The sequence below is a fragment of the Neophocaena asiaeorientalis genome, unplaced genomic scaffold (assembly GCF_003031525.2).
Source record: "Neophocaena asiaeorientalis asiaeorientalis breed wild unplaced genomic scaffold, Neophocaena_asiaeorientalis_V1.1 scaffold517, whole genome shotgun sequence".
NCBI classification, from domain to species: Eukaryota; Metazoa; Chordata; class Mammalia; order Artiodactyla; family Phocoenidae; genus Neophocaena; species Neophocaena asiaeorientalis.
The window spans coordinates 4163606-4186365 of record NW_020172724.1 but is presented as its reverse complement, the minus strand read 5'-3'; the positions used below and the strand labels follow the sequence as shown (position 1 = coordinate 4186365).

General features: G+C 38.3%; 1 protein-coding gene across 3 annotated transcripts in view; it reads right to left on the bottom strand.

Annotated features, from left to right (window-relative positions):
* The window catches only part of NRG3 (neuregulin 3), a 1057689-nt gene that overhangs the window by 560724 nt on the left and 474205 nt on the right, over positions 1-22760 (bottom strand). For all 3 annotated transcript variants that reach the window (XM_024740246.1, XM_024740245.1, XM_024740244.1), the window contains exon 2: positions 9773-9902. In XM_024740246.1, coding sequence (XP_024596014.1) covers positions 9773-9902 — 130 coding nt within the window. The remainder of the gene's footprint in view (positions 1-9772; positions 9903-22760) is intronic.

Sequence of the window (22760 nt, the reverse complement as noted above, 5' to 3'; positions counted from 1 at the left end):
ATATATGTAGATACAAATCATAAATTAATTTTGGATAAAGATAATGAATCTTGATTTCATAATTTAAACAATGTGACACGTATTAAGTTTGAAAAACCATACTCTTGTCTGCTCTTTTCACTAACCATAAAAATTCTGAGTTTGAGGGAATGGAATTTAAAATGTCATCATGCCTTGATATATTTTTGAGAACTACCTGGACACAAGAGAGGAAATAACTCAAGGAAATAATTCAGAAAAGAAGTGACCAATTGCATAAAGAATTTATGATATGAAACTGATTATTCTTAATTGCAACTAAAATAATTTTAAATCTCCTCCTTGTGGTTTGAAGGGAATTTTTCCCAATAACAGCTCAACTCTCCATGCCTTTGTTGGCAAGCCAAGAGCAGGCTTCAAAATAAGAAATGAGTAGGCTCTTATCTTTCCAAATGCAAATTCATATGTTACTTCCTCTCAGAAGCTCTCCCTGGCTTCAGGACCATTGGGTTTTGGATTCTTCTATGCAGATATGAGCTATGCACATATAGTTCAAACAGATTGGATGATACAGATCACAGAACTTGTCACACTGAATTGAACCAGAAAATGCCCTTAACTGTTTTCTTATGATTTTTTTCTGGGAACATTCACCACTATATTCCTACCACCTGGACCTGAAACATTGAATATGCTTTACAAATATTGGTGGAATGATGGGATTAATGTATAAAACTGACATTTATTTTTTAGTGTATGTAGGACTAAATCTTATACCACTCACATATGGCATATATATATCTAAAAACACATTCTACATCACTCAAATATGACATATATCTCCAAACAAGATATTCCTCAACTCATGTTTACTACTTTCATTTTTTTCCTATTCCTTATTTTAATTTTATCTTTGATTTCTTGTTTGTTTGTTTATTTGCAAGGGGGGATTGTATGTATATATACTTGCTGAAGTTATTTCCTCCAAGTTTACCAGTCTGGTAAGGATTTCCTTATTATCCCAAGTTTGAGTTTTGGTGCCCAGTGACTGTCAGTGTTTGCCCATCAGGGCATCCTGTAATGCTAGACTGTGTCGACTGCTTGGTGCTCCGACTAACAGAATGTTCTGTAAAGGAAGGAACCATTTTGTTTTGTTTGCTACTGAATCTCAGTACCCTGCACTGACTACCTAGTAGGTATAGCATGTATGTACACTGTGTGTGTGTGCACTTGGGTGTATATAGGATTGATTTTTTGCTGCAAGCTGTTTTCCTGATATTCATAAAACCACCAGAATAGCTGTAATTATAAAAAGTTAAACAGAGTTAGAGATGCACTCCAAGATAAACTTCGGAAACACTGACTATTTTCTGTAAAACAAGGAGGGCTTGGTTCTCCCATCAATTTTTTTAGTTTTCACAAATAATAGCTAGGTATACTGGTAACTGAAGAGAACACTAATTGGATGTTGGCGTGTACTTACACAGATTTGGGGTACGGTGGATAGACCCTGCTCTGCCTTCTTATCCAGACCCTGCAGGTACTTAGTGACTCAGGGAGCTCTCAGCTGACTGGGGGAAAGTGGGAATAATACAGAGGTTGTGTAATATCGTGACATCTATACTACGAAAAACACATAGCATACATATAGCAAATGATGGTCTGCTTTTCTAGGAAATTGAGTTTTGTCTAAATTAAAATTAGAGCAATAATATACCCTATTTAGCTCAGGGCATTCTTGGTCTATGCTTATTTTACAGAAGAAATTATTAAAACTGTCCATTACATCTCAAACATTTTTGGGTTTGGAAGACAACCTATATGGTCACTCAGATTATAATATGTTGGGGAATTTAAATATGTATATATTATATATAATTATAAATATATGTATATATTTAACCAATACTGTGGTATCTTGAAAGATAACCAGAGTTTATATGTTTTATTTTTAAGCAGTTGGGATTTTAGGATTCCTGGACCACTAGGATTTTAAAAGAAAGATGTTAGTGGAGAGGTTAAGTGCATAGACCCTGGAGTCAGCCTGCTTAGTCTGAGTCCTGGGTCCATCGCTGTATAACCTGAGAAACGCCCTTGGCCTCAGTCATTACTAACCTCTCTCCAGGGCTGCTATGGGTGCCTGACACGTAGGAAGCACCATGTGGACATTCCCTGGGTTTATTCTATCAGGTAGATTTGCTGATTCTCTTGCATTTGGGGAGCAAAATGATTTGAGTACACAAAGACTGACGTTTTGGTATACACAGAGACAATGTGATCAGGTCCTTAAATCATCTTTCATATTTTTTAAAAGACACCCAGACCAAAGTTAATTGGAAAGAAATACCATCCTCAGGAAAGTCAAATGCTGCCCAATGCTCTAAAACTGAGGCTAGAGCAAGAGACCTCTCAATAGTAGACAGAGTGCGGCAGAGCGCTGCAAACTCCCTCACTGCGACAGAACGTGAAGCAGAACATCTGACCCATCGTTGTCCTGACCTGAGAAGGTTTTCACTGGAATGTTTGCCTGAGGAACCTGCCCAGCAGGGTCTGTGGGACCACAGTCAGTACCGTTCACATCTATACAAAAAGACCATCACTATCTAAAATGATATTTATGGATATATGTTCTTAGTTGTTTAAATAAACTTGGTGAAAATCATCTATACTCCACTCGAACTGCAGCATTCTGACTGTGTGTGCAAAGCTCCCAGGCTGTCCCTGCCATAACAGGACTGTGACCCCTGCATGCAGGAAGGTGCCCAGGGTGGCAGAACCAGCATCGCCGTAGAGGAGATACCTGAAGGGCCCTCAGCCTGCGTGGACTGAAGAGTAAGAGGGGATTCCTCTCTTCACCAATTGTCAACAGGGAGAATTCCCCTAACCAAAGGTGGCTTCTTGTTCCTGCTTTGCTCCTAAACTTGCTGCTTGAAGAGCTACAGTGATCCTTGATTCTGAAAAGTGTTCTCGCCCATGATCAGGTATTATTGTGTTTTTAAATAAGTTTCTGGGTGAGTTTTCTTTAACTTCCACTGGTGGGTCAAAGCTGAATTCTGTATGCTGGGAAACTCTGAGTACCCAGCCTGAAGCCCTGGCACAAGTCAACTGATCTCCCCCTTTTAAGCCTAAGTCTCCGAATTAAATAGGCCGATGATACCCACTTAATTTCTCTCACAGGATTCCAGCACACATGCTTTTGTTAGGTTTCAATATGAGCAGAAGGGAGGAAGAGGAAAGAACTATTATACATACTCTCTATTATACATTTAGAATTTTTCTATATGTTGCTGCTTTCAATTCTTGCATCAACATTGTAGGGCAGGTATTAGTGTGTCTGGCTGGCTCTCTCTCTCTTTTTTTAAACACAGGACTGAAGGTTCTGATTAAATCACTTGCCAAAAAACTCACATAGCCAGTATAAAGCCGAGTAGAGTTTTTAACTCAAGTCTTTTCATCTGGAACACCCACATTTACCTCATGTACCTCTTCCCCCAAATCATATAAAGAAGCGATTTAAAAACACAAACGTATATCAATTCTTCGATACAACAAAAAAACCCAAATCATGACAACTACCTCAGAAACACCATTTCATCCTTCACGGAGAGCTGCCAATCAAGTTAGAAAACATTAAAATAAGGTTAAGAAACCTTTGGCCATTAATTAAAAGATGTGTTATTATTCTTTATCAAATGTGCTTTCCCAGTCCTTTGATATTTCAGTAGCCCTTTAAGAAAAACCAGCTCGGGTGGAATGCAACCAATTTAAACCAGAAGAAGTAAACCACGGCCTAAGTGTCATGAAGTTGCCAAATTATGTTCACTGTGTTGTTCCTGGTTTGTTTGCTTTCTGAGTTAATAAGACGATTTTGACAAACTTCATCCACAGAGAAGAAAAAGATGCATGGTTATAATCTGGCTCACTTCTTCTCAAGGGCAGTCAGTAGACCACCTGGTATGAACATAGCTGTTGCACATTACTCAAATTACATCTGGGCTGCAGCAAACATTCTCATGAGCAATTATCAGATGAACTTGAAAATTCTTCTGAGACTCTTACCCTGCTATTCAATTCCACTCTACAGAGATTCTGACACTACGCTTGGAGTTATAGACGTTTCATCATCCACCCTCTGCCGTCAATGGAGCTCAGGGACTTCTGCCAAAACCCCATTTCCATCCCGACTTGCTACAACCACAGGAAGTCATTAGTGGCCGCTCTCAGAGCACTTACTGGAGAAGCTTTGGATAAAGAGGACCCGCCTTAAGTGGAAGAGCTAATGGACCTCCGAAGTGATGGAGCAAAGCACTGACAGGGATGTCCTGTAATTTTATACAGTATATCATAGGGATATCATTACATTGTGCCCAATCAAGTCTCTTAAACATGGAAACTTTGATTTCAAAACCTACTGAAGGAGAACTAGACACAGTGATTAACAGCAGTTCCTGGTAGGGCTCTCCTCCCCTTTCAAACGCTCCTCACCTTCCACTCACCAACTCCTACGAGCATTTTACCCAGCTAGCTGCACAGTCCATCAGCCCCCTTATGGAAGTATTGCCTCAGACAGTGGTTGCTACTGGACTGTTTGCCTCTTTTTCCAGCAGTTCCATATTTCAAGTGATCCAAGCATCTTCAAATGAATTGCGTGATAGATTTCCAAAATGATCACCACAGGTCAAATTCAGCTCAAATGCTATCCTTTCCAAAGTTCTGAAAATCCATTTTTGCAGCAAGGCTGGTGCAACATTTAATGAACTTCCATTCAGAAGAGATACGTCCTTTTCACTTAATTTGGCCTGAAAACACACTTGGCCCATTTAAATGCCTAGCAATCTTTTCAGTTACAACTGGCTACCTCTTTCAACTCTAGTGAAATATGCTACAAATAGCACCATTCCCAAAGTTCTTAAAATTTCTAGAAATGGCATAAAAATAAATATAGTAGAGAATATCCTGCTTTTATTCAGGATATTTTGATTCAAGGAGTTTCTAGTGATTTGCTTTCCTTCCCTACCCAGCTTCATTTCTGTAGGATGTACCTTCCTATTACTCAATCCTTTATTTTTTTTTTAGGTTTCAAAACACATGAATTCAGCATGGAAAATCATTATTATAAAGAGCATAAATGAATTTTTAATAAAAGGAGCAGGCACATTCTAATGGACTTGATAGTGTTTAATCTGGAATGGCTTAATTGAAAGTTCTCTTATCAGCCTAATAATAGTGAATTTTAATGACCCTGATTTAACAGAGACAGGGACACTACCTTTCTCAATGGAAAGATGAGAAGCAGGGTCAAGTGTCTTAACGAGATGTTACATAAATGAAATACACGTACAATGTAGTGATCTTGGAAAACTCGTAAGGTTCAAAGAAGACAATAGCTGTAAATCCGATTAGCCTTTTGATTCAGCTTTTTTTCAGAACTGGATTGCTATCGTATGTTCAACTTTACAATTTTATATTCTGATTTTTCTACATAATATGATATAATGAGTATTTTCATATCCTTAAAATTTTGAAAATTCCAGTTACGTTGAATTCATCCAAGGTGTAGATATATTCTAATTTATATAGACATCTAAATTCAGGTTTTCTTCGTTCGTTTGTTTTGCTGTTACAAATCCTGTGGCAAACATCCTTAAAAATAAATCTACATATACATTTCTGTAGGCTAAATTCTTAGAAAAAATTCAAAGATGTTGAAACACACCGAAACATCACCTACAGAAGATGTTTAACAAAATACGTTCCCTCAAGTAGTGAATAAGACAGTGTTTTTTACTGCACCCTCACCAAACTATCTGCTTTTTAAAATCATTAAATATATGATAGGCAAACAAAAAAAGTTAATTTGCATTTTTTTTTTGTGAGGCTGAGTTTTCATGCTTACGGGTTACTTGGATTCCTTTTCATGTTCCTCTCTTTTGCTCGTTTTCCTATTGAGATTTAATTTTAGTGTTACTCTTATTGATCTATATGACTTCTTCAGAATATCAGTTCTTTGCCATGTTTGTTGTACAGTTTACTGACACTTTATCTGTCTTTCAATTTTGTTTCTGATTTATGATATTCAGATCAAAAAAGCAATGTTGTGTCAAGGCTGTTAATTTTTCCTTTCATTGCTTTTTGCTCAAAAGGTCCTTTCAATTGCTGATATAAAGAAACATGTAATTTTATTTACTGCTTTCCCTAATACTTTATTTGTTTCATTAACTCTTAAATTCATTAAGAACAACTTTTGGTATATAAGGAGGAGGTAAAACTCCAACTTTGTTTTACCTAACAGTGAGCCAAGTTTATCAAACAACCAGACTATCATTTTCCCTCTGATTTATGAATCTCTCCTTATTCTACACTAAGTTCCACAACGTACCAGGTTCTATGTTTCCTAATCAGTCAACCAATAATCAATGACTTGTATTGCAAATTTAGCAACACCAAGTTTGCCTATTTGTTATTCTTTAAAATCTATCCAGTTATTTTTATGATCTTGGTATTCCTCTTAAATTTTCATCAGCTTGCTCTATAATTTCTATTCTCACCAGAAACAGTCTTTTGAAAGATCTGAAAATGCACTAAAGAGTGAGAAAATAACAGCAGAAAACCATGAAACCTCCCTCCCTTATCCCAAGATTTGCACTTTTAACATTTTGGGGCGTACGCTTTCAGGATCTCTATCAGGGATGATCTAGGTAGCTTTGTTACTATTCTTCCTTGGCAAGGAAACATAAGCATTTCAGCATGATCGATTTTTCACAACATGGAAAAGATATCTTGATTCAATTCACAACTGGATTGCAATTTATTTTTAAAATACTAAAAAATACATATATAATCTTAACCTCTCAGATTTGAATGTTTAATCTTTGGAGACATGTAAAAAGCAAACTATTTAATGAGCTAAATTCAGGTACACCCCTTAATATTGCTGCTCTGATCTATTAACTTGTGGTTTATTTAACTTGCAACAGAATCCAGTTAGTAATGCATCAGAAGGATAGCCCTGGTAGCATGCCAATCACACGAAAGTCATTTCCCTTGTTTTCCTGATTTCCTGGAGATGAAGTATTTCACTTACTCCGAGTGCATTACAAAGCACAGTGCCATTTAATTCCTAAGTTCATATCTGTATGTATTTATTCAACAGTATCTTTGTGATAGGAGATGTTCAATAAACACTTGTCGAATGGAGGAGAATAAATGAAACATACTATTTAAACAGAGTACTATATAAAATGGCACATTATTAATAACTACATTGGAATTCTTACAAGTGGCTGATGCGGGAACAAATGGTATGCCTTTTATTCACAGCAAAGCCTGGGAGATGAACAGCTGACACATGCAATGTGTGATTTCTTCATATGCACTAGTAGGAGATTTATATGCACTTATTAACTTATTGGAGTTCCAGTTCTGTCTTAGGCTGGTCTTTTGTCATGATTAGCTATGTTGTGACTCTATGTTAAATAAAAGGTTGTCTGTGCTGAAATATGCATGAGATATGAAGACAGAGGCCAAAATTATTATACATGTACATCATTCCAGCCGAAACATAGATATATCTCTGCTTGTCTACATTAAAAAAAATCAGACATGTACATATATGCAAAAGAAAAGAATTATTTTTCTGGACCTGAGATCTACTGTCATAGACTGGATTGTGTCTCCCAAATAACCAATGTTGAAGTGCTAACCTCCAGTACCTCAGAATGTGACCATATTTAGAGAAAGTGTCTTTATAGATGCAATCAAGTTAAAATAGGGTCATTAGAGTGGACCTTAATCCAATATGACTGGTGCCCTTTTAAGAAAAGGAAATTTGAATAAAGACTTGTACAGAGGAAAGAAAATGAAAAGACACAGGGAGAAGATGGCCACCTAGAAGCCAAGGAGAGAGGCCTGAAAGGGATCCTTCCCTCGTGGCCCTCAGAAGGAAACAACCCTGCCAACACCTTGATCTCAGACTTCTAGATTCCAGAACTGTGATAAAATATATTTCTGTTGTTTACACCACCAAATCTGCAGTGCTATGTTACAGCAGCCCTAGCAAACTAATACACCTGTGAACTTAACAGAGAATATAGTAAGGCTGTATGTTAAAAACAAATAGGAATTCTCTTGTTTTTTCAACATTCTCAGTTTTTGAAATGATGAATCAGACCTGCCTGCGTACAGTGGTGGGGCCTGATTTGAAACTTCCTTGGGGTAAAACACCATCGCAAAAGTCACTGCTTTAGGTAAGGCTTCTGATTCATCCCTTCATCAATTATAAATTCAAACTTATTTGATGGCACTGCCCACTTCCACATATGACACCACTGGATTGACAAAGGTAACATTAACACATAGCTGATCATCAATAAGAGCATGGATGCACTTCGTGCTATGAAATGGTACCTCATTTTTGGCTTTTCCCTTGAGGTCTTCAAGTCACCTGCGTGCTTTCTACCTGTGTGCTTTCTACCTGTGTCTGCACTGATCTAATAAACATAACAAGAAAAGAGAAATGTGGGGAGGAACCACTCCCACTGCCCTTGATCCCCAACTCAGGTTTTCAGAGGACAGAAATGGGTGGTGACTTTTGTAAATGAAGTCAATGTAACGGCACTGCCCAAGTCACATGAAAGCCACCCATGTCAAGGGTGATGAAAGGCGACGGGATACACAGTGGCTCTTATGGAGATCGGCCACTATCACTGATCAGCTCTTCCAAACCTGTGTCACTGTCCACTGTGAACTGAAGCTAGCCTGTGGAGCCAGGCAGGATTTGCTGACACATTCTATGTTCATAACTATAAGGCACATTTCTCTGTGCCATCTTAATAAAACAACATGAAATAAAGTTTTATAATAGCAATAGCAAGAGAAGAAAGTCATAATTTTCCATGCTTCACGATTCGGATTTAATAACTGTGTCATATGAGAAGAGTAAATAAAGAGAAGGAAAGGGGTGCAGATATATATGATCACTGAAGCATATACAATTGCAAGGAAAAACAAATTACCAGGGTAGCGCTGGAAATAAAAGCTTGGTGGGAAATATTTTTTAGATGCTAATTTGATTCTCCTATGGAGCCTTAAAGCTGCAGTGTCTACAAGACCACTATTTACCTCCACTTGTTTTTATATTTAGCAGTTATCTAACCTTTTGTTTCTAAAAACCCGTTAAACACCTTCTTGATCTCCACTGGGAATTTTCCCTGTTCTCTACCTAGACTATAACAGGACTATGATTTCATTTACAACACCTTGCTGGAGAGTATTTCATCATCAGAGGTGTTTAAAAAAAAAAAAAGGACTGAAATTAATCAACGAGGGCAGAACCAAAATAAGATGCAGTTTTCTTTGGACACAGTTACAGTCTCTGGGGTTTGGTTCACAGTAAACATTGAGACTCTAGATCTTAGCTGAGCAGTTTCTTTGCCATGCCACAACCTGTAGGTCTGCAGGAAGACATTATTTCTGAGTATATGTGCCTAAATCCCACACCAAAAATATACGCTTCTAAAGTGAGTAAATAATTATTTCTATTAAGTTGTTACATATAAAAGTAAACCTTCCTTTACTTAATCAGGTGAAACATCTTGTCTAATTTAATTCAGTTTTCCTTCCTCAAATACTAAAGATACCAGCCTTGTTCCTTCCCACATTAAAACTATTGATTCTGCTATTCAAACACCGGACTATATGTATCACATTGTATATTCCTGGAGTGAGGCACCCCCTTCCACCTCCAGGCCTCTCTGAGGACCTGCCCTCAGTGCCAGTCGCCGCAGTGACTTACCGACAGTGTTTATGGGATCCAGTCAAGGTTTCAATCACAAAGCACTCGCCATCATTGAGACAGTAGGCAAGGTCCTTGTCTCGGCAGGGTTTGAAGTGCTCAGACCGCTCAGTGGAATATGTCGTCGTATCTGTTGAGAAACACAGAGAAAGGCTGTCAGAAGTTCATTCTGACACCACCAGCTCCTGTCATTGGGCTGGACCTGTGCACTGAGACGTTCTTATGGCTGCTGACTCCAGCCAGACAGGATGGAACCTTCACTGTACTGAAAAAACACAACTGGATCTGACCATTTTATAGACTGAATGTTTGTGTCCCCCCAGAATTCATAGATTGAAACCTAACCCCCAATGTGATGGTATTAGGAGGTGGGGCCTTTGGGTCATGAGTGGGATTAATACCCTTATAAAAGAGACCCCAGAGAGCTCCCTCGCCCATTCCAGTCGTATGAAGACACAGCGAGAAAATAGCCCTCTATGAACTAGGAAGTCCTAACAAGACACTGAATCCACAGGCAACTTGATCTTAGGCTTCCCAGCACCCAGAACTGGGAGAAATAAATTTCTGCTGTTTTTAAGCCACCCAGTCCATGGTATTCTGTTATAGCAGCTAGGACTAAGATAACTACTGGATCCAACTGTCGTATTTCTCCACAAGATTTTAACAATTGGAATCACTCTAGACAGGTCCCATCAGAGGACACATTACCAGTAAAAGCTGAATGACCCTACAGTCAAATATCTCAAATTCACTTTCATTCATTTCAGTGTTAAGCAACATGTTGTATTAGGATTGAAACAACATTCTCTTTCCTTAACTGTTGTCAAACGTCATTAAATATCTCATCGACGTACATATACTGTAACTCTTCTGTGGAAACCAATGTCAGTTTCTGTGTGTGTGTCTGTTTTTTTTATCTTTTTTAAGTTATAGCTGTTAATTCGCTAGTAGCTAAGACAATTATTCTTGCACTTTTTCCTTTTATTATGTAATTAAAATGCAAATGTTCCAAATTCTGAAACAGAATCTCAAATGTGAGGAATGATTCTGGTAAATATTTAACACGACTGAATTATTGTCATTTTTTAGCATTCTCTTAAACATGTGTTTTTTAAATCATAATCACTTACTTTTTTGAATTAAGTTATATATCCATATCAGCTTCCGAAGTATGAAACTAATAATAAGTATAAGCAGATGCGTTCTACTGGATGAAAAATCTGTTATAACATGTAGACATTCTTCTTTCAGAGTTTTAAGCAACTAAAATATTAGTACCAGTTTCATTGCACTATTCAAGAAAAATATATTTAAAAAGCCAGAGATGGATACATGACTCAGCATGTAAGCTCTTTTTATTTCCTTTACACAGATATAGATTAATAATAACGTTCAGCGGCCTTGGCCATTGTACCAGTTTACTAAATGGAGGTCACAATGAGGCTCTTCCTACCCACCATCCGAATGGAGGGGAGAGTGATTATCCAGAAAGAAAATTCACTCATGTTCTCCCCAAACCTAAAAAGCCTCAACGGGCCCCTTTCCCATAGGAAGAACTCCAAATTCCTAAGTAGAGCAAAGAAAAACATAGACCAGGTACATCCTAAAACACACACCTTCATTTCCAACTATTATCCTATTTCCCCAATACCAGGGACTATCATACTCCTTCTTCCTGGACCATCTTTTTCTTTGCTGGATAACATCCAGCAATGCTTCAGAGCTTATGTCATCTTCCCCTTGTGTCCCCCAGAACCTTTTATTGCTTGCATCCCTGTATTCAATGCTGCAAGTAACCATTTGTTTACACCTTTATCTGTTTTAGTCTGTAAGTTCCTTGAGGTCAGAGGTTGAGCCTTAATCAGAATTGGTGCTCAGTTTTGGGAGACCGGGATTGACATATATACACTAATATGTATAAAATAGATAACTAATAAGAACCTGCTGTAAAGCACAGGGAACTCCACTGTACAGTAGAAACTAACACAACATTGTAAAACAACTATGCCCCAATTAAAAAAAAATATGATAACTCTAACATCACTAAAGTTTAAACACCATTGATGAAAGATATGATCATTAAAGATATCATTATAAACATCTAAAAGTTAATGTATATCTTACAATAAAAAGTTAGACATAACTTTCACATTAATGTTATTTTAGTATAGTCGTTTTAATATTGATAAATATTGCAAAATAATCACATTGCCTTCAGATTCACACAGACCCTACTCATATGCTATTCATATACTGTGAGCATTGAAAAATCCACTTCTAACCTTCTCTTTCTTGATCACACAATGGGAACTCATTTTTTTCTACTTCAAAATATTTGCCTGTTAATACTTTGGCATGAAATAAAGGCTCTGCAAAACAGACACATTTTTTGTTTGTTTGTTTGTTTTCCAGAAGATCTCCTCTACAGGAAAGGTTTGTTATTCAAGACAGTATGTGATAAATAGTTACACAGACTCAATCTCTCTTTCTATGGGAAATACTTAAAATTCAAGAGCTCTGAGCCAAAAATTCAATATGAACCACCACACAATTGACTACTCCTCTGACCGCTGAAGTATATTAATTCATGATCAGTTAAGTTTTCCTTTAGTTTCTTATTATCCATTTATTGATATTCACTGATCATTCCTCTAAGAACAGCTTTTCATTAACATAAACTACAGCATAAAAAGGGACATCCTTAGTTTATAATCAGTGGTTTTAACAAGCTACAGACTCCAAGAGCAATACAATGGCAAAGCAATCACAATCAATTAGTTTCCATCTGACAACTGTCTCTGGTGGTTACCGCCCTATTCTACCAACCACTTTCTCCATCGCTTTACCATCCATCAGCACAATACACAGGATCAGAACCAAGTAAAACGCCTCTGCAAAGGCCCAAGGTGGGGGAGTACAGAGATGTCAAGTCTAACATGCCCTCACGTTTTCTATTTCCATAGCTTAGAGAATCCCAAAATTGATTTAAGATACACATGCTTACCTCTCACAATGGCTTGACTAAATTCTAAGAGAACATCCTTATTAAATATTTTAAGTAACTTGATTTAGTACACAACAGAATACTAGTCTTGATTCTTCTATAGATAAATAAAATGCAGTTATTAATAAATTTGAAATCTTAAGAATTTACCCATGCATTTCACTATATAGTACCCATAGAGCACTACTCACCTAAAATCACAGAGGTGTTGGGAAAGGTAAATAAAATTCACCATGAGGTGAAATTTTACATTTGTAAGGCATCATGCCAAATATGTAAGTGGAAAGAGAAAAATTCCTTAATGAAATCACTAGGCTGCTATACTAACCCTAAGACCACCTACACACTTTTGTAAGGTAAATCGTAAGTATACTGTGTCTAAGTCACTGTTAGCCTTTCTATTACTTACAACCAAACACAGTCCAAAGAGATGGTAATAATTTTGGATAACAGCCTGCAATATTTACAGATCTGCTTATAAGTACATGTATGTATACATTTAACATTTAACATATACAATATATTGCAAACATATAAAATAGAGCATAAGTAAAAATGAGATAAAAATAAATAAGGTATAATCCTGATTTTCTTTCTATGCCCTAAGGTGACACAGTATGGCCTAATATACCCAGCTGAGTGCTTTGTTCTGAAGGGGAAACATGGGACATTTGTGAGAACGAGCTAACAGATAAGATCTAACTCCAAACTATAAAACTTATGGCCCTAAATATCCTTGGGGTACCTTAACAATCAGACATACAACTCTCATCTATAAACTTATCCAACATATTCAGAACCCAGTGCTTATGTTTTAATACTGCATCACTTTTAAGATAGTCTAATACACTAAGGTGGCTACGGTATATGGTACTCTTTTGTCATGGTTTTAAAATTCAAGGGGCACCTTCTGTTTCTAGGAATGATATCTGGTAAATAAAATCGTTATAGAGCTCCCTGTTCTCTTCAAACAATTACATGGATAAAGGTCCAAGTAAGTAAACTAGAAGGGGCCAAATATTCCCATGAATTCTCATTTGTTTTCCAAGGCTCTCCCTTACTCCACAGTACCTCCTTATCAGGCATCACTCTCCCACCACATCAGCTCATATAGTCGTTTTAATATTAAAAACGAAATAGTTTTTAAAGGAAATAGTCACCCAAGTCCAGGAAGCAGAAAGAGTCCCATACAGGATAAACCATCTTACTGGACCATGAGCTTGTGGGGGTGGAGCAGGTCTTCACATCGCTGATCCAGTCTTACAGACAGCCTGACACAGAGGTGCACACAATAGATGTTTATAGAAGAACGATCTTTTTATGACATGAGTGTTTTTCTAAATGTTCTGTATAGTCAAGTGTGCACATTTTATCATCATAAAAGAAAAACTCTGTATGAATAAATGTTTATAAGTTAGGACATGAGATGAGTTCCAAAAGCAATTTTAGGTAAAGTGCTTAGAATTTTATAAGAGCAGAAAATCAACTCCACAAAATGGAGGCAAAGGGAGGAGAAAAAAACAATAACTAGGGAAAGTATTCAGAAAGAGATGGCACGAAGGATAAAGGAATGTTAGGCTTAAGATGAACAGAGATAGTGCTTGGGATAGGGATTCCAAGCACCATGAGCAAAGGTCAAGGTCTCAGGACAAGGAAGTGCAGTTGCTGGCTTGAGGAACAGTGCCCATTCACTTGGGACCACAAAGGCTGTGCAGTTATCCAGACCGCTCATCTGGCACTTGTTATATGTAGTTTAATGTGTTTTCTTGTATTTTTATGGGTTTTGGTCTCTCCCCAGGGAGGTCAGGGAGAGGCCTTTGCTTTTAAGTTCTGTATTTTTTCCACATCATGTAGCATATATAGTGAGCAATCGGTACAGTAATTAGACGCACAGTGGGAACTAGTGGTGCTTAATTCATTAAAGGCAAAACGGGAAGAAAATGTAAGGCTGGAAGACAGAAATCCCTGCAGATTTTGCAGTGAAAGTTAATTTATTAATGAATTAAAACAATGACTGGTTTCCCCCTTAAGTACTGACTTGAACCTGAATGTTACTTATGGAGGTTTCCTCTGTTGCCACCACAACACTGCACACTGTGGGAACACCGATTTTGTTGTAGGAACAAGAGTGCCAAATGGGCTATTACAGATAATAATTGCAGTAGATAATCAAAGAAAGGGAGAGCTTAATTCACGCTATAGTTATCTCTAAAGGCTTCCCAAACGGTTGGTATTGGAGTTACATCTTGAATGGGCATGATTTAATTGGCAGAGGAAAATGAATTCTAGATAGGAAGAGCAGAAACACCTAAGGAAGGAAAGGTGAGGCACAGCTTAGACCCTAAATCCATCTTCACATGCCTGACTTGCAAATGTCAGATTCCTGAAGCAGTTTTTTCCTTCCCCCACTGAGTTCGTGACATGAAAATTCTCTAAGTTAAGAATCTGGTGATGCAAGCTTTTAGGATTAGCAAAATACCTTTACAGGCTAGAAGCCATTTAAATATGGTTGTTGAGGCAGAGTCGAGATGGCTGTGTGGGAAGATGTGGAGTTAGCATCTTCCCACAAGTAGGGCGCCTGCCAGCTGCTGGTGGGGGACTCTCACGCCGAAGGAGACGGGAGGAACCCCAAAATGAACCGGTAGGATGTAGGGGGACTGAGGTGGGAGGAGAAGTGAGGCCAGACTGGATCGGCACCCCTGAGGCTGGGGAGATCAGGAGAGGCAGGCAGGAGGGACTCTCTGGGAAAAGCAAGAGAGAAGCAGAGGACGATCGCCTGGCCCACTCGGGCAAAGGGAGCCTGCTGAGCTCCCAAGCCGGTACCTGCCCGCCCCCCAAAGCCCCATCCATGCCGCATGGGTCCTTGGAGCATAGGAGGGAGGCTGGGGAGATCAGGAGAGGCAGGTGAGAGGAGCCCTCTGGGAGGAGTGGGAGAGGAGCAGAGGGCAACTGCCTGGCCCACTCGGGTCTGGGGAGCCTGCTGGGACCCCAGGTGAGGTCCCCTGCCCTCTGAGACGAGGAGTGAGGGGCACGCCTGGCTCCCTTCTGTCCCTTGAGCCTAAGCCTCACCACCCCACAACCCCCAGGGCCTTTTACAACCCAGTGGGTCCTGAGCATTGGCCCTGCCCACAGCCCAAACCTCACCCTTACTTAGGCCCTGCCCCCCAAAGCAAAGGCCTTTCTCCCCGCCCCCCTTTTTCTTTTTTTCCCTCCTCCTCTTTTTTACTATTGTGGTACTTATGTACCTTCCAGATGTTGATTCATCTATATTTTTATTTTTATATTCTTTCTAACATATGTTAGTTTCCTAGTCTAATTTTTTTTTTAACTTACTGTTCTTTTTTTTTTTTTCTTTTTTTTTGTTTTTTTTTTTTTTTTTTTTGCTGCCCCACACAGCTTGCAGGATCTTGGTTCTCAAGCCCAGTGTCCAGCTAAAGCTACTGGGGTGGGAGCTCTGAGGCCAAACCACTGGACTAACAGGAAACCTCAGACCCCAAGGAATATTCACTGGACTGAGGTTTCACAGAGGTCCTCATCTCAGCACCAAGACCCAGCCCTACCCAATAGCTTAAGAGAAAATAGGCAATCTACCTGAAAAAGAATTCAGAGTAATGATAGTAAAGATGATCCATAATTTCAAAAATAGAATGGAAGCACGGATTCAGAAAATACAAGAAATGTTTAACAAAGATCTAGAAGAACTAAAGAACAAACAAACAGAGATGAACAACACAGTAACTGAAATGAAAGATACACTAAAAGGAATCAATAATAGAATAACTGAGGCAGAAGTATGAATAAGTGAGCTGGAAGACAAAATGGTGGAAATAACTGCCAAGGAGCAGAATAAAGAATGAAAAAAATTGAAGACGATCTCAGAGACTAGTGGGACACAACACTAAATGCAGCAACATTCAAATTATAGGGGTCCCAGAAGAAGAAGAGGAAAAGAAAGGGTCTGAAAAATATTTGAAGAGATTATAGTTGAAAACATCCCTAACATGAGAAAGGAAATAGTCACCCAAGTCCAGGAAGCAGAAAGAGTCCCATACAGGATAAACCCTAGGAAAAACCAAGACACATATTAATCAAACTAACAAAAATTAAATTCAAAGAAAAAATATTAAAAGCAGCAAGGGAAAAAATATATAACATAGAAAGGAATACCCATAAGGTTATCAGCTGATTTTTCAATGGAAACTCTGCAGGCCAGAAGGACTGGCAGGATATACTTAAAGTGATGAAAGATAAAAACCTACAACCAAGATTACTCTACACAGCAAGGATCTCATTCAGATTCGATGGAGAAATCAAAAGATTTTCAGACAAGCAAAAGCTAAGAGAATTCAGCACCACCAAACCAGCTTTACAACAAATGCTAAAGAAACTTCTCTAAATGGGAAACACAAGAGAAGACGACCCACAAAAACAAACCCAAAACAATTAAGAAAATGGGATTAGGAACATACATATCAATAATAATCTTCAATGAAAATGGATTAAATGTCCCAACCAAAAGACACAGACTGGCTGAATGGATACAAAAACAAGACCCGTATGTAGGCTGGCTACAAGAGACCCACTTCAGACCAAGGGACACATACAGACTGAAAGTGAAGTGATGGAAAAAGATATTTCATGCAAATGGAAATCAAAAGAAAGCTGGAGTAGCAATACTCATATCAGATAAAAGAGACTTTAAAATAAAGACTGTTATAAGAAATAAGGAGGGACACTACATAATGATCAAAGGATCAATCCAAGAAGAAGATATAACAATTATAAATGTTTATGCACCCAACATAGGAGCACCTCAATACATAAGGCAAATGCTACAACAATGAAAGGTGAAATCGACAGTAACACAATAATAGTAGGGAACTTTAACACCCCACTCACACCAATGGACAGGTCATCCAAACAGAAAATAAATAAGGAAACACAAGCTTTAAATGACACAATAGACCAGATAAATCTAATTGATATTTATAGAACATTCCACCCAAAAGCAGCAGAATACACTTTCTTCTCAAGTGCACATGGAACATTCTCCAGGATAGATCACATCTTGGGTCACAAGTCAAGCCTCAGAAAATTTAAGAAAATTGAAATCATATCAAGCATCTTTTCTGACCACAATGCTCGGAGACTGTAAATCAATTACAGGAAAAAAAAACTGTAAAAAAACACAAGTACATGGAGGCTAAACAGGGTGCTACAAAACAACCAAGAGATCACTGAAGAAATCAAAGAGGAAATCAAAAAATACATAGAAACAAATGACAACGAAAATACGACAACCCAAAACCTATGGGATGCAGCCAAAGCAGTTCTAAGAAGGAAGTTAACAGCAACTCAATCTCACCTCAAGAAACAAGAAAAATCTCAAACAATCTAACCCTACACTTAAAACATGGGAAAGAGGAAGAAAACCCAAAGTCAGTAGAAGGAAAGAAATCATAAAGATCAGAGCAGAAATAAAAGAAATAGAAATGAAGAAAACAATAGCAAATATCAATAAAAGTAAAAGCTGGTTCTTTGAGAAGATAAACAAAATTGATAAACACTTAGCCAGACTCAACAAGAAAAAAGGGAGAGGATGCAAATCAGTAAAATTAGAAATGAAAAAGGAGAAATCACAACTGATACTGCAGAAATACAAAGGATTATAAGAGACTACTACAAACAACTATATGCCAATAAAATGGACAATCACAAAGATATGGACAAATTCTTGGAAAGGTATAATTTTCCAAGACTGAACCAGGAAGAATTAGAAAATATAAACAGACCTATCACAAATAATGAAATTGAAACAATTAAAAATCTTCCAACGAACAAAAGTCCAGGCCCAGATGGCTTCACAGGTGAATTCTATCAAACACTTAAAGAGCTAACACGGATCCTTCTCAAACTCTTCCAAAAAATTGCAGAAGGAGAAACACTCCCAAGTTCATTCTACGAAGCCAACATCACCCTGATACCAAAACCAGAAAAAGACATCATAAAAAAAAGAAAATTATAGACAGATATCACTGATGAACATAGATGCAAAAATCCTAAACAAAATACTAGCAAACAGAATCCAACAGTACATTAAAAGGATCAGACCCCATGATCAAGTGGGATTCATCCCAGTGATGCAAGGATACTTCAATATACGCAAATCAATCAATGTGATACACCACATTAACAAATTAAGGAAAATAAAAACATATGATCATCTCAATAGATGCAGAAAAAGCTTCTGACAAAATTCAACCCCCATTTATGATAAAAACTCTCCAGAAAATGGGCATAGAGGGAACTTACCTGAACATAATAAAGGCCATATGTGAAAAACCCATAGCAAGCATATCAATGGTGAAAAACTGAAAGCATTTGCACTAAGATCAGGAATAAGACAAGGATGTCCACTCTTCAGCACTATTATTCAACATAGTTTTGGAAGTCCTAGCCACGGCAATCAGAGAAGAAAATAAATAAAAGGGAATACAAATTGGAAAAGAAGTAAAACTGTCACTGTTTGCCAATGACATGATACTATACTTAGAAAATCCTAAAGATGCAACCAGAAAACTACTAGAACTAATCAATGAATTTGGTAAGGTTGCAGGATACAAAATTAATGCACAGAAATCTCTTGCATTCCTATACACCAACAACAAAAAGTCAGAAAGAGAAATTAAGGAAACACTCCCATTTACCACTGCAACAAAAAGAATAAAATATCTAAGAATAAAGCTGCCTAAGAAGGTGAAAGACTTGTACTCAGAAAACTATAAAACACTGATGACATAAAAATCAAAGATGACAAACAGGTGGAGAAATATACCATGTTCTTGGATTGGAAGAATCAATATTGTGAAAAATGACTATACTACCCAAAGCAATCTACAGATTCAATGAAATCCCTATCAAACTACCAATGACATTCTTCACAGAATTAGAACAAAAAGTCTTACAATTTGTATGGAAACACAAAAAACCACGAATAGCCAAAGCTAGCTTGAGAAAGAAAAATGGAGTTGGAGAAACAAGGTCCCCCAACTTCAAACTGTACCACAAAGCTACAGTAATCAAGACAATATGGTACTAGCACAAAAACAGAAATACAGGTCAATGGTACAGGACAGAATACCCAGAGATAAACCCACACACATATGGGCATCTAATTTACAAAAAAGGAGGCAAGAACATACAATGGCGAAAAGACAGCCTCTTCAATAAGTGGTGCTGGGAAAACTGGACAGCTACATGTAAAAGAATGAAATTAGAACACCACATAACATCATACACAAAAATAAACTCCAAATGGATTAAAGACTTAATTGTAAGACCAGACACTATAAAACTCTTAGAGGAAAACATAGGAAAAACACTCTTTGACATAACCACAGAACAATCTTTTTTGACCCACTGCCTTGAGTAACAAAAATATAAACAATAAACAAATGGGGCTTAATTAAACTTCAAAGCTTTTGCACAGCAAAGGAAACCACAAACAAGATGAAAAGACAATCCTCAGAATGGGAGAAAATATTTGCAAATGAAACAACAAAGGATTAATCTCCAAAATATACAAACAGCTCATGGAGCTCAATATCAAAAAAACAAATAATTCAAGTTAAAAAAGGGGTGGAATACCTAAATAGACATTTCACCAAGGAAGACATACAGATGGCCAAGAGGCACATGAAAAGATGCTCAACATCACTAATTATTGAGAAATGCCAATCAAAACTACAATGTCGTATCACCTCACGCACCTCAGAATAGCCATTATCAAAAAATCTAGAAACAGGGCTTCCCCAGTGGCACAGTGGTTGGGAGTCCGCCTGCCGATGCAGGGGTCACGGGCTCGTGCCCTGGTCCCGGAAGATCCCACATGCCGCGGAGCAACTGGGACCGTGGGCTATGGCCGCTGAGCCTGCACGTCCGGAACCTGTGCTCCGCAACGGGAGAGGCCACAGCAGTGAGAGGCACACGTACCACACAAAAAAAAAAAGAAAAAAAAAAAAATCTAGTAACAATAAATGCTGGAAAGGGTGTGGTGAAAACGGAACCCTCCTGCACTGTTGGTGGGAATGTAAATTGATACAACCACTATGGAAAACAGTATGGGGGTTCCTTAAAAAACTAAAAACAGAATTACCATATGACCCAGCAATCCCACAACTGGGCATATACCCTAAGAAAACCGTAATTCAAAAAGAGACATGCTCCACAATGTTCATTGCAGCTCTATTTACAATAGCGAGGACATGGAAGCAACCTAAGTGTCCAACGACAGATGAATGGATAAAGAAGATGTAGCACATATATACAACAGAATATTACTCAGCCATAAAAAGAAATGAAATTGAGTTATTTGCAGTGAGGTGGATGGACCCAGAGTCTGTCATACAGAGTGAAGTACGTCAGAAAGAGAAAAACAAATACCGTATGCTAATGCATATATATATGGAATCTAAAAAAAAAAAAATGGTACTGATGAACCTAGTTGCAGGGCAGAAATCAAAGAGGTAGACATAGAGAATGGACTTGAGGACATGGGGTGGGAGGGCGAAGTGAGAGTAGCCTCGACATATATACACTGCCATATGTAAACTAGATAGCTAGTGGGAAGCAGCTGCATAGCACAGGGAGATCAGCTCGGTGCTTTGCAGTGACCTAGAGGGCTGGGATAGGGAGGGTGGGAGGGAGGCTCAAGAGGGAGGGGATCTGGGGGCGTATGTATGCGTATGGCTGATTCGCTTTGTTGTGCAACAGAAACTAACACAGTACTGTGAAGCAATTATACTCCAATAAAAAAAATTCTAAAAATATAATAAATTTGTCTTAAGCTAATAAATTCGTGTTGTTTTAAGCAAACAAATAAATAAATAATGTTGTCGACTCCAGCAGGGTCTTCCCTGGGTGGAGTGCTGTGTAAATGAAACCTGCTTCCATACCTTAAAATCCCCTATAGAATATGCCATTTATCAGGCACCCAGGAAGGTACACTGACATAAGACTGAGTTATAAAATATTTAATGGTGAAGGAAAATTGCAAGAATGCAGTGGTGTTTGAAAGGGAAAAACCATTTCTCAGCTGGCAAAAAGCAGAGATAGCTTTCTCCCCGTCAAAGATCAGACAATTGTTCACTTTGCTGGTGTGGAAGAAACAGGGAGTGTTGGGCAAGGAATTTAAAAATTCAACTGAGTCATGGGACTGCTGTGAGAATTGACAGTTCCTGAGGTATCCCAGAGCCATCAATTCTTGCAGCAAATGTAGAAAGGACCCTTACCAAACTTGTATGACATACCTGGGCCACCTTCCGGTTGGAAATCTTTTTTTTTTTTTTTTAATTATTTTATTTATTTATTTTTGGCTGTTGTTGGGTCTTTGTTGCTGTGTGTGGGCTCTCTCTAGTTTTGGCGAGCGCAGGCTACTCTTTGTTGCGGTGCACAGGCTTCTCATTGCGGTGGCTTCTCTTGTTGCAGAGCACGGGCTCTAGGCGCACTGGCTTCAGTAGCTGTGGCACGCAGACTCAGTAGTTGTGTCTCGCGGGCTCTAGAGCGCAGGCTCAGTAGTTGCGGTGCACGGTCTTAGTTGCTCCGCGGCATGTGGGATCTTCCCAGACCAGGGCTCAAACCCGTGTCTCCTGCATTGGCAGGCGGATTCTTAACCACTGCACCACCAGGGAAGCCCCCGGTTTGAAATCTTGCTTTTAAAAACTGAACCAGCTTAAGTAAACCTGCATGGGACATAGCTTGTTCAATGGAAGTGCACTTATTGGGGAACTGCAGAGTTATCCTAAAGCTGAATATATTTCCTTCTGCCTGCACACATACACATACCTATATAAACTGCTTTCAGTGCCAACAGTTAAAATACCAGATGCTGTCACTGGAACACCATCTCTGCTCCCCACATCACTCTACTGAAACGGTTCAGTCTATGTCACTAGCAATCTCTAAATCTAATGGATGTTGAAATGT